Genomic DNA, 12,473 nt, shown 5'->3' with positions numbered 1-12,473 from the left:
TAGAATAGGCCTACCTCAGAATTGTTTTCCCTTTACAATGTGAGTGTTCCCAAACACATACCATTACCACATGACATACAGACCAAGGGTATCTGTATGCAGATGCTTATAACATTGTATTAAGTGTAAGGGAAATTTATGAAATTGTATAGTGTGTCTAATTTAAGTTTTAAAACTAAGTATTATTCATAGTGAAAAGTAGCCAGTATGAATCATCAGACTGTTATGACATTGAGTTGGAGTGTTCTGAGTTATTTTAGTTCATTTCTTTTTCTTACTCTCCATTTTCTTAAACCTCTACAATGGGCATAGATTTTATTTATAATCAGCTAGATATGAACACATTAATGTGAGGGCAAGCTGATCTGCTCAGAACAGTGGGTCTTGTTAATGTATTTAACAGATGAGAGATCAATTAGCTAAATCTCCAATAAACGTGTGTGTGTGTGTGTGTGTGTGGTGTGTATGCCAGTCCTGGTGCTTGACCTTGGGGCCTGGGCTCTGTCTCTGAGCTTTGGTTGTCAAGACTAGATTTAAGGATCAAAGGATTACAGGCATGTGCCACCCACGTATGGTGCTAGTAAACTCTAAATGGTTCTAATAACCTAGGAGGGGTTTGGGTTTTGTTGTTTTTTTCCTTGCGGTATCAGAGCTTCATCCTTTTGAGCCTTACCTCCACTTTTGCTTTTGCTAGTTTATTGGAAATAAAAGTCTCATGTACTTTTCTGTCCTGGCTGGTTTCCAAGCATGATCCATAGATCTCAGCCTCCCAAGTAGGACTACTGATGTGAGCCACCAGTACCCCGAGAGTTTTTCTTTTTAAGTTGAATGAAAGACTCATCTGTATCTAGTCAAGGTGTTGATGGCTTGTTTGATAAGTAAGGAAGTACGGTAAAATCCTGGGGAAAATTGATTAACCTTTATCAAAAGCCTGATATTGCCATAATAGTGAGTTAGGCCCAAATGATTGGCGAAATACAAATATGTTATTTATTTTTGTTAAAACATGTTGCGAAGAAGTACATTTTAGGTAAGATCCAAGATTTACAGTCCGATTAAATGTGAAAATATGTTGGGTTTATTGTGTGTATTAGATCACATTCTGCTTTTGGTACCTGGTTTTACTTGAAGTTCACTTTATAAACTACTTGAAGCCCAGATAACCATGTAAGGGAGGGTCAGCAAACTATGACACACAACAAAATTTGGCTTGCTGTCTGCTTTTGTAAATAAAGTTTTATTTAAACACAGTTATACTCATTTGCCTTATACATTGGCTATGATTACTTTCAGGCCGGGAAGAGTTGAGTAGTTGTGATAAACTGTGTGGGCCACAAAGCCTAAAATATTTACTCCTTAGGCCTTTATAGGATAAATGTTACCAATCCTCGATTTAATAAACCAAACAGTAGTTATTCATTGAATGTAAGAAATAAACTTAAATAGAATTTTTTACACTACATCTTTAGCTCTAGGCAACATGTAATTTATAAATTTTGATGGTTTAATTACTTAAATTTAGCAATTACAATTGTTATATAGCCAATCACTTCAACTCCTCAGGGCTTTAACTTTGAATTACAGGCTGATTGGGTTGTAAATTTGGGTCATTTCCTCCTTCCAAATCAAGTAAAGACCCAGTGAAGTTCCACAAGTATCTGTATACTAGGCATCTTAACTGTATAATCGCTATAGCGTAGACTAATTACTTCTTGAAAACAACAACAGAATTCAAAATGACTGATAAACACAAAAATTTAAGGTGATACAAAATGCAAAACTCAGCTAGTCTTTTGTTTTTTTGCGGTTGTGGGGCTTGAACTCAGGGCCTGGGCTCAGTCCCTGGGCTTCTTTGTGCTCTACCACTTTGAGCAACAGCCCCACTTCCAGCTTTTGAGTGGTTAATTGGAGATAAGTTTCTCGGAGACTTTTCTTCCTGGGCTGGCTATGAATCTTAATCCTTAGATCTCAGCCTCCTGAGCAGCAAGGATTTCAGGTGTGAGCCACCAACGTCCGGCTCAGCTACTCTTTTGAAAAGTTTGTTCACTTGATTTAAACATCCGGATATTTGAAATGATGATCAAGTGTAAAATGAACACTCTTTTGTTCTTAGACTAGTGAAACTCCAAGCATCAAGGGTGAATTGTTGTAAGTCATGTGCAGAAAAAAAGCAAAGGAAAATAAAACATTGTATGATTGATTTAGAGTTAAGATACTGAGTAAGAAAAGTGATTTAATGCTCATGTTTTAAATGAGCTATACCTGAGGAAGCAAAAAATTCTCAATTCTCTAAATTCTCTTCTGCCAGCACTTTGATTTTAGTTATGATTTTGAAATCTTAATACTATATTTTTCTTTTCCTAAAAGAGATGATTATGTTTACTACCCATAGAGCCAGTTTGAATAGTCATTGAACAAGATAATGTGGGCTGAGGGTGGATTTCTTGCCCCTATTTTTACTTGAGTTGCAAATAACAAGGAGAAATGGAAATACACAGCAGGCACATTTCAGTCATCAGTCAGCGTAGCACAGCATTACAATGTGAAATGGTTTCCCTAAAATTGTTTGTTCCATCTTGCTTTACTACTCTGTCATATTGAAGTGTCTGTCACGTGGTACAGAAAATGTGGTACATAGGAGCAGGAGAGTTCATTCTGTTGTTTTGTATGTTTCAGATGTGTATAGATCCTTCCCTGTCAGTAGCTTTGGGTGATAAACCTCCTCCGTTGTATCTTTGTGAAGAATGCAGCGAGAGAATTGCAGGGTACGTATAAAAGTCCTTAAAAAGAAAGAGGTGGAGCAAAATGAGAACATTAGCAACATTAGTTGGACTCAACGTGATTGTGTTACCCAAGTTTTATGTTAGCCTCTCTACTTTTTTACAGGTTAGTTTGATATTTAACATGCAGCAAACTGTCATTTGGGAGATTTCAGCTTTGAAAACGTCGCAATATTTCCCTCCACATGACATGATAAAGTAATTCCACAGAATAAAGCAATTCCAGTTTTGAACTAACTCTATTAAAAAGGCTGCTAGAGGGATAAAAAAGATGCAAAAGAAAACTGATTTTTCAAACATGGCATAGAATTCAAGTGGGATTTTTTTTTGGCTGGTAGTGTCACACTCAGCTTTGTATTGATTATGCTGTATTTTGGGTGGCATAGTTAGCATCTGGAAAGTAGCATTTAAAGATGACTACATATGATGAAATGCTTATAATTTAACATTTAACTGGAATGCATTAGACATTTTAAAAGGTTTATTATGATAGTATTCTTAATTATACTTCATTTTATTAAAAGCCTTTCATCAAGAGCACGAAGCTTACAAACATTCATGTGGAAGGGGAGCATTTCATTGAAGAAGCTCACAAATGGATTCTGTTTCTCTTTGTAGGGACCACAGCGAGTGGCTGATTGATGTTCTTCTGCCACAAGGTATGATTTATTTTGGAAAGGATGAATAATGCATAATCATGACTAATGGCATGATAGATTTGTCTCCTTTTGTACTATTTTATTTTTACAAAGGCAGTAACCAAAGCATAATATTCCATGACTATTATTGACCTGAAGCATTATATCAATGTCTTCCTTATAATATTCTCAAACACTTAATGGGGGAAGAGGTATCAGCCCTACCCAAATTCAGGTTAGATGTCGCAATTATGATTCTGTTTGACTAATGTCCTGTTGAATTGTCTTAAGGGATTTTCTTTCAGGAAGGGAATAGGTCAGGAAGGGAGTAAGGAAGGAAGAGAATTGAAAACAGGCCTTTATCTGCCATTGTTACAGGCTCTGTACTGGGGAGGCGTCTTTTAATTGCTCTGAGAGTTCATCTCCCTAGCAGTGAAATTAGGATAAAGTATATTTAACCTATTTCAATGGAAAGACAAGATCTTTAGTGCTCCTTAAAATTTTTAGAATTTTTAAAGCTGTATCCTAAAAGATAGGTTCCAGACAGAGCATTGCTCTGCACCCAGGAGAAGCATCTATTTCAGCTACCTCATTGGTGCCTGAAGTGACAGAGACAAGGATTCAGAAAAGCATAGCAAAGACAGGTGGAAAAATCTGGGGACATATTACAAATCAGGGGCACAGGGAGAACTTGACATAATACTTTTGATACACAGAATTTAAGACCTTTTGCTGATAGTAATCACACTACCACTTTGTAGTATAATGTTTTATATTACACTATCTCAGTGTTAAGAGAGAAATTGACTTAGTGACTGACATCTGTAGAACAATGTGACGCTGTGAGTTACATTTCACTTCCTTCAAAGAGCCATTAGCACATTTCACGGAAGGTCAGCTAGAAAGATTTGGGCTGAACTGTGGGTAAATTGGGCTACTTCCAGTGCTTTGAGGGAAAACTGGCTATGAAGTTCTAAAATTCTTTTCCTCCTTTTTTTTTCTTTTTTTTTTGAGCCACGGTCTAGCCTTATGGCTGGGGCTGGCCTCAGACTTCCAGTTCTCTTGCCTCTGCCTCCCAAGTACTGAAATTTCAGGTGTGCAGCACTACGAACGACTTGTTTTTTCATTTCTTAATGGACAGTCTTGTTATATTACCTAGATTAGCCTTAAACTTCTGGGCTGAACCAATTCTCCTATCAGCCTCCCAAGTAGCTGGCACTACAGGACCATATGTTCTAAAATATGAGATGGGTTTCTGAATTTTGGTCATCATTTCCAGATGATATTCATCTTTGAAAGAATTAAGATTAACTTAAGGATTTTTCTAGAAATATGACAGTAGTCTAAGATTATTTAAGATATAACTCTAAACTTAGGATAACAAACTATCAAATAATAGTTATATAAAGTGAGTTTTTACAATAAGATACATTTCATTGGTTTGGCATCCACTAATTCTTACTTTCCAGATAGGATTTGCAAGACGTTTCACTTTAATCTTTTAACTAACTTGCAAGAAACCATCCTATAAATACAGTGTCATTCCATTTTTTGAGCACTTACTATTTCAAGGGTAATGTTACTAGATTCTTGGAAGAATTATTTTCAAGTACTCTCAAGCATTGATTTCCATGGAAATGACTGATATTCCAACTAAAAAAAAATTCTTACACATTCATTAAAAGTAATGTTGGAAGAAGACAGCAGTTAGGCAGCTTTACTCCTGGTGGTCTACTCATATGTTTGAGAATTACCTCCTCTTACATAACCATGTAGCTGATTTTACATGAGATAAGACTGACATAAATTCATAGTTCAAATATAAATAGGTCAAGTTACTTGTTTTTTTTTCTTTTTAATTTTGCTATAGCAAACCATCTTTTATGGTGGTCTAAGTGTATTGTGCAGGCCATTGTCATCGTATAATAGAATAGCCAACTGGGATTCAGAGGTTTTAGCTGTAGGTACATCTCCACCATTGATAGCTAGAACTCTCCAACCACAGTGGCCCTCAACTTCATCTTCTGTAACATGAAGAGGCAAAATTAATGTTGTTTGGCTTCAACACGATGTGATTTCTAGTCAGAGAGAGAGAAAGTCGAATTAGATGTGAAACTAAGGGACATTTTTAGGACATGAAACAAGACCTTGAGATCATTATCAGATTGAGAAAGAACACTTTATGCCTTTGTAGGAGAATAGAGGCCAACAAAACAGATGACAGTTTATGAGACAAAACCTGTTTTGGTTAAGATCAGAGGTTATGTTACTAAGGTTGTCTTTATTCCCCTTCATGGTTGCCCTTATTTAAAATAGGCTCTTTTCCTTTGTTGATATTTTGTGTACCTTCCCCTTACAGCTGAAATATCTGCTATATGTCAGAAAAAGGTAAGAGCAACCATCTGTGTGGTGGTGCATGGTTTCCTGTTTATATGTAAATTCATTCATCAACATCTGTCTCATGTCTGCACCGTGGTTTTGTGATTTGTATATGTCACTGGTTTTGTGGAGGGGAAAGGAAACAATTTAGCATGGAACATTGTGATGTCCAAGTAGTCTCTATTTCCATTTTTGCTTTTGCTCACTCATCTTGTGCACATGCATTTCTTTAAGTAATCTGAAGTAAGGGCATACATGTAATCTGGGATAGGAATCTAATTTTGAAAAGGTTTGAATGAGAAGGCAATACATGGAGCTTAATCTTTGTTAAAGATTTGTCCTTCTGCTAAAAATCTTTATTATTTTAAGTACAGTGCAAATATTCTAATATATGTGTAAAAACTATCCAATCAAGTATATACATTGAAAGTATTCATTTATATGTAAGTTGTATGAGATATTTAGCTAAGGATTCTTTCCTTAAAATTCCTTTCAGTTGCTTTTTATAAAGTTTCTCTAATCCATTTCTTTTTTTTTTCTCTACTTGTTTTAGTAGTTGTAAAGTGTAAGAGAAGGTAGCATGGTATCATCCAAAGAGCTTTGACTCATTGGTTGAGATACCTGTACTTCCTCTTATCTATGAGGACCTTGTATAAATTACTTAAAATTTGAGGGAGATTGATTATGAGTAGGTATCTTTGGCAGGCTATCTCAGTTAATTATTTCTTATAACAAACTTCCCCAAAATGCAATGGATAATAACAACTACCAATTATTTGATTGCAATTCTGTTGTTCAGAAGTTTGGCCTTTGCTCAGTGAGGCAGACCTCCTGATGAACTCTGCTAGGAACACTGGGTATTGGCAGGTCCCAGAAGGTGTCACTTGTACATATCCTATCTCGGGTCCTAACTGAGGTGGTTGGTTTGGATGACTGAGGTGGGTGTGCCTACCACTTTCCAGGAGATGTTTCATTCTCCAGGAGGCTAAGCTAGACTTGTTCACAGGCAGCAGTGTTGTAGAATAGTAAGGAAGGAAGTTGGAAGGCTCCTTGATATGGAAGCTCAGAAGTCACACAGCATCCTTTCTGTTGCATTGCATTTGGTAAAGCAGATTTCAGGGCCAGCCCAGATTCAAGAAGTAGGGTAATGGGACTTTCCTGGTTATCACAGTGGCAAAAAAAAATGCTGATTGTATTTACTCTAACACAATCTTTTTTTCTATACACAATTATGTAAATTCTTTCCATATACAAAATATGTTCACCACAAGACACTCCACAGGCTTAAAGTTTAAGTGCTCATAATCTAAATGTGTAAAGGTCACTGAGGAAAATCACTGGTACAGTTTCTTTTGATTTAGAGACGTGTGGACTAACCAGGAAAATTATCTACTGCATCTCACCCAAGGCAAAATGGTGAAGTAGGGACAGGGTAAGAGCAGCAGGCAGGCATCTATCCAGAAAGAAGCGGCAGCAGCAACAGCAGCAGAGAGCAGTCTCAGGTCAACAGTGGCTCCAGCAATGAACACGCCAGCAGCTCCTGCCACTCTTGTAGGGACAGTGGATGTGCCTTTATTAGAATCTGGTTTTGCTTCTTAGGAGTAGTTTTGAAACCCACCCATCCTTCTGAGGCCTTGATTCCTTTTCAGGAAGAAAATGGCCTGTGTTGCATGCAGCAAGTGCCTCAGTCTGTTTGCTGCCTGTGTTTAGAAGCTGGGATGTTACAGACCTTTTTTTCATTTTGAATTGTATCTTTCCACTTTAGTTTTAGGTGTCTAGTATGCCTTTCCTGAAATATTCATGGATTTCCACTGGGCTTAGTGGTACACACCTGTAATCCCAGCATTGAGGAAGTGAAGGCAGGAGGCTAGCCTGGTCTGCATAGTGAGTTTAAGGCCTGTCTGGGCTATATAGTAAGACCCTGTCTTAAAAAAAATAAGAAATGGGTTGTAGCTCAGTGGTAGAGTGCTTGTCTAGCAATAACAAGGCCCTAGGGTTAGTCCTCAGCACTGAAAAAAAATTCCTGGATTCATGAAACCACTTTCAATGAATGATTCTTATTGGAGTTCTGGGTCTCCAAATAATCATTTTTGAGATAGGTTTTTTTTCACATACTTTGGTAATTTCAGCCTGCACAATAATTATTAGATGCACTGATCTGCTTTCAGGGATCAACTGTACACCACTTTATATCTTTCTGAAAATTGTTATAATGTACCTTCAAAGGCTAGGAGTGGTGATTTATGCCTGTAATCCCAGTGACTCTTGGGATGCAGATCTTGGGAGAATATGCTTGATGCCAGCCCAGGCAAAAAGTTAGCAAGACCCCATATCAACAAATAAGCTGTGTATGGTGGTTCATGTCTGTAATCTCAGATACACAGGAGACAGGGGGATTGCTATCTGAGAATGACCTGGGTGATCAAATCCAGGGCCTTGTAAATGCTTGGCAAACACTCAACAGCTGAACCTCATCTCCAGCTTAAGTTTTATTTTTGTAACCAGCATGTCTTGGTTTTGATGCCATACCTAACATATTTGAGACTTAGAATAGATGTTTTTTTTTTTAACTTTTCTCTCTCCCTTTTCATTTTCAAGACTGAGTCTCTCCATATACTTGCTATATAGTGTAATAAATCAGCATCAAACTCAAGATCCTCCTGCTTCTGCCTCTCAAGTACTGAAGTGTGCCACCACATTTGGCTTGAAGTTCTTCTCTCACCCTCTCCCTCTCCTTCTCCCTCTCCTTCCCCCTCCACCTCTCTGTATGTGTGTGTATCGGTCTTAGCCTTGAACTCAGGGCCTGGGCACTGTCCCTGACCTTTTGTGCTCAAGGCCAGCACTTTACCACTCTGAGCTACAGCTCTACTTCTGGCCTTTCTGGATAGTTAATTGGAGATAAGAGTCTCACAGGCTTTTCTGCCTGGACTGGCTTTGAACTATACTATGATCCTCATATCCCAGCCTCCTTAGTAGCTAGGAGTAGAGGCTGAGCTACCAGTGCCTGACATAGCACTTCTTTTTATATGACAAAATTATTTTTAGAAATAAGTTTCAAAGCCAGACGTCGGTGGCTCACCCCTGTAATCCTTTAGCTACTCAGGAGGCTGAGACCTGAGGATTGTGGTTCAAAGCCAGCCATGCAGGAAAGACCCTGAGAGTTTTTTTTGTTTTTTGGGGGGGGGGGGGGATCCAGTCGTGGGGCCTGAACTCTGGGCCTGGGCGCTGTCCCTCAGCTCTTCAGCTCAAGGCTAGCGCTCTACCACTTGAGCCACAGCACCACTTCAGACTTTTTTTTCTTTTTGCTTATGTGGTGCTGAGGAATCGAACCCAGGGCCTCATGAATGCAAGGCAAGTGCTCTACCACTGAGCCACCTTCCCAGCCCCAGTCCCTGAGAGTTTTATCTCCAATAAACCACCAGAAAACCGGAAGTAGCATTGTGGCTCAAATGGTAGAGCGCTGGCCTTGAGCTGAAGAGCGCAGGGACAGTGCCCAAGCCCAGAGTTCAAGCCCCATGACCAACAAAAACAAAACTAAAAAACAGAAATAAGTTTCAAATTGGCAATATTTATTACTTACCTCTTAATAAATGTTATATTTTTATATGAATATATATTTCTTTGTCAGTCGTGGGGCCTGAACTCTGGGCCTACATGCTGTTCCTCAGCTCTTCAGCTCAAGGCTAGCACTCTACCACTTGAGCCACAGCACCACTTCCGGCTTTTTCTGCTTATGTGGTGCTGAGGAATCAAACCCAGGGCCTCATGCATGCAAGGCAAGCACTCTACCACTGAGCCACCTTCCCAGCCATGAATATTGTTTTTGATACCTTCCATTAAGTTCATAACAATTCAGAATTATTTGAGCTTGCTCTGGTCACAGTTTGTGTTCTTGCCTTTTTGGGCAGTAGGTTTGAAATAAACAATGAAAGATGAAGAGATTGTAATCTCAGCTAGAGGCAGGAGGATCATGAGCACAGGCCTTCCTGGGCTACATTGTGAGACTCTGCTTCAAAAACAATAAACAAGCAAAGTAACACAGAAGTAAAAGATGAAGAGGAGTTATCAGCTTTATCTGCCATGATTTATCTCAATTGAAATACAGATCTTCTTTGACTTAAGATGAGGTTATGTCCCAATAAACCCATTGTAAGTTGAAAAATGAATTTAATGTACCTAACCTATCAGATATGATAGCTGACCTTAAAAACAGCTTAGAGCATTACATTAGCATATAGTTGGACCAAATCATCTAACACAAACCCTACTTTACAGTGAAATGCTAAATATCTCAAATAATTTACTGAATACTGTATTGAAAGTAAAAACAAAAGGCTTATATGGACATACTGTCTCTTCAAAGTCAAAATGTTCTAGATGGAGTGTGATGCTGATGGCTCATTCCTATGAATCCTAGCTATATTCAGGAGGCTGAGATCTGAGGGTTGTAGTTCAAAGCCAGCGATGACAGGAAAGTCCCTGAGAGTTTTATCTCCAATTAACCACAGAAAATCAGAAGGTACCTCAAATGGTAGAGTACTACCCTTGAATGAAAAATCTAAGAGATAGTGCCCAGGCCCTGAGTTCAAGCTCATCCCTGGTGCAAGAAACAAAACAACAAAAACAAAATCATGCCCCACTGAATCTGAATCTAAGAAAACACACTCTCTCTTGCTTACTATGACAATAAGTTTTTATAGCTGAGCCCACCTGGGCTGAGAACTTTCAGATCAATTATTAAGATTTAGTTGTTTAGAATTTTGACAAAAAAAAACTGGGTGGGAGAGTATTTGATATTGTTTAGAATTAGGATATATGATAACAAAGCAGGGTGCCTTTTATTTAATATATCATGTGTATTTGCAAATACCATGTAAGAAAATTTAAAATGTTGTAGTTCAGAACAATAAGCAATTACTTAATAAATTCTGTGGGCTGGAGACTTGGACAGGGCACAGTGGAGCTAACCTGTCTCTACTTGATAATGTTTGGAGCCTTATTAGGGCAGACTTGGATACCTGAAGACTGGAACTATCTAGAATCTTCTAGATCATGTTTGGTTTCTGGAATGGGTGACTTGAAGACAAGGTTAGTTGATGCTTTTAACTACAGACCTAAATGTGGTCTTTCTTGAATTCTGGAAGGGATATTTCCATAGGAAAACTTTTAAAGAGAGAAGGTTCCAAGATAGCCAGAGAGAAGTTGTATGCCTTTTTATAACCTGGCCTTGAGAGACATCTAAACATCACTGCTCCCCTACTCTAATGATTGAAGCAGCCACATGCCCATCAGATTCAAGAGGAAGGGACTAAGCTCTCATTCTGAGAAGAGTGTCTAGGATGCTCTTCCGTAGGACTCCTTACGTGTAAAATTCTGGCTGGCGGCCAAGGTCTTCTCATATAAGTCGGGTCTGGGTGTGTATGGGGCTCTTTGAGGTTGTTTTCTTACTTGTGTTTCTTGCTGTGAATGTCTGTGAATGAGAGTTCCATTCTCTGCCCATTGCGCAGCAAAGATACAGTGTTGATACAGATAGATCACTGGGATAGACTGTAATGTAAAAAGTGAGGGAATGACAGCCATATATTAACAGGTCCACAGAAATACTGAAAGCCACCAAGGCACAGTCTATTCTCTAGTCCTACCTCCTAGGCGTTAATCTCTTTGGTTGTGGCTCTACCCTTTTTTATACCAAAGAATATGAGTAAAGAAGGGCAGTGTATGGACTTGGGAAACATATAATCCCCTCTAAACTCTCAGTTTCTCTACTTAAAAACTGGGGACAAAATAACATGGGCCTTATAGAGGTATTGTAATGTTTATATAACCCATTTAAAGCCTTTCTCATAGGATCTAACGTATTATAAGATTTCAATAAATATTAATTGCTTATGAAAAGAGGAATAATGACAGTATATCTTAGCACAAGCATCAAATTTATTTTAGCTAATGACTTTGTTGTTCAAAATTATTATTAAAAAGCTGGACATGGTGGTTTAAGCCTATAATCCAAGAGATTAAGGCCATCCTGGGCAGAAAAATGTTTGAAGAAACTACAATTCAGCCAATTGCAGGGCTCAGTAGCATGTTGCTGCCATCCAGCTGTAGCTGGGGAAGCACAGGCCTGTTATCCCCAAAGAAGCTGGAAGCACAAATAGGAGGATTAAGTGTAGTCCTGCCAGAGTATAAAGTGAGACCCTACCTGAAAAGTAACCATTACAAAACAGGAGTTGGAAGCCTGGCTCAAGTGGTAGAAGGCCTGCCTCACAAGCATGAATTCAGTCCTCCGTACTACAAAAAAAAATATTAGTGAAAAGAAAATAACAGATGAAAAATACTTTAAGACAATATACACACGGATGTCTGAAGAGACTGTTATTTCTGAAAATAGAATGGCCTGTATCTGCATTTTGCTTCCGTGGTTTGTTGACCTGACTCCTGTTTTTAAAAAATGAATTTTTTTTCTAGCACTAATATCTAAACTTGGTGTCCTTGTGCTAAAATCAGAGTGGAAAAACTGTTTTGAGATGGCGATTCTCTTAAGCAATTCAATTTACTGTCCCTCCCTCCCTCTTTCTCTCCCTCCCTCCCTTTTTCTTTCCCTCCCTCCCTCCCTCCCTCTCTTCCTCCCTTCCTTCCTTCTCTCTCTCTCTCTCTCTTTTTTTTTTTGGTCTGTGTA

At 38.5% G+C, this 12,473-nt stretch overlaps 1 protein-coding gene across 1 annotated transcript in view; it reads left to right on the top strand.

The window, feature by feature from the left end:
- Positions 1 to 12,473, top strand: part of Unc79 (unc-79 homolog, NALCN channel complex subunit) — a 240,144-nt gene that overhangs the window by 99,474 nt on the left and 128,197 nt on the right. Inside the window, exons 9-11 of the mRNA XM_042692771.1 lie at positions 2,677 to 2,765; positions 3,399 to 3,439; positions 5,778 to 5,806. Coding sequence (XP_042548705.1) covers positions 2,677 to 2,765; positions 3,399 to 3,439; positions 5,778 to 5,806 — 159 coding nt within the window. The remainder of the gene's footprint in view (positions 1 to 2,676; positions 2,766 to 3,398; positions 3,440 to 5,777; positions 5,807 to 12,473) is intronic.

Source organism: Dipodomys spectabilis, unplaced genomic scaffold (assembly GCF_019054845.1).
Source record: "Dipodomys spectabilis isolate Male_0828 unplaced genomic scaffold, ASM1905484v1 ptg000157l, whole genome shotgun sequence".
Taxonomy (NCBI): domain Eukaryota; kingdom Metazoa; phylum Chordata; class Mammalia; order Rodentia; family Heteromyidae; genus Dipodomys; species Dipodomys spectabilis.
The sequence above is the reverse complement of the archived record's forward strand: the minus strand, read 5'-3'. Positions and strand labels throughout refer to the sequence as shown.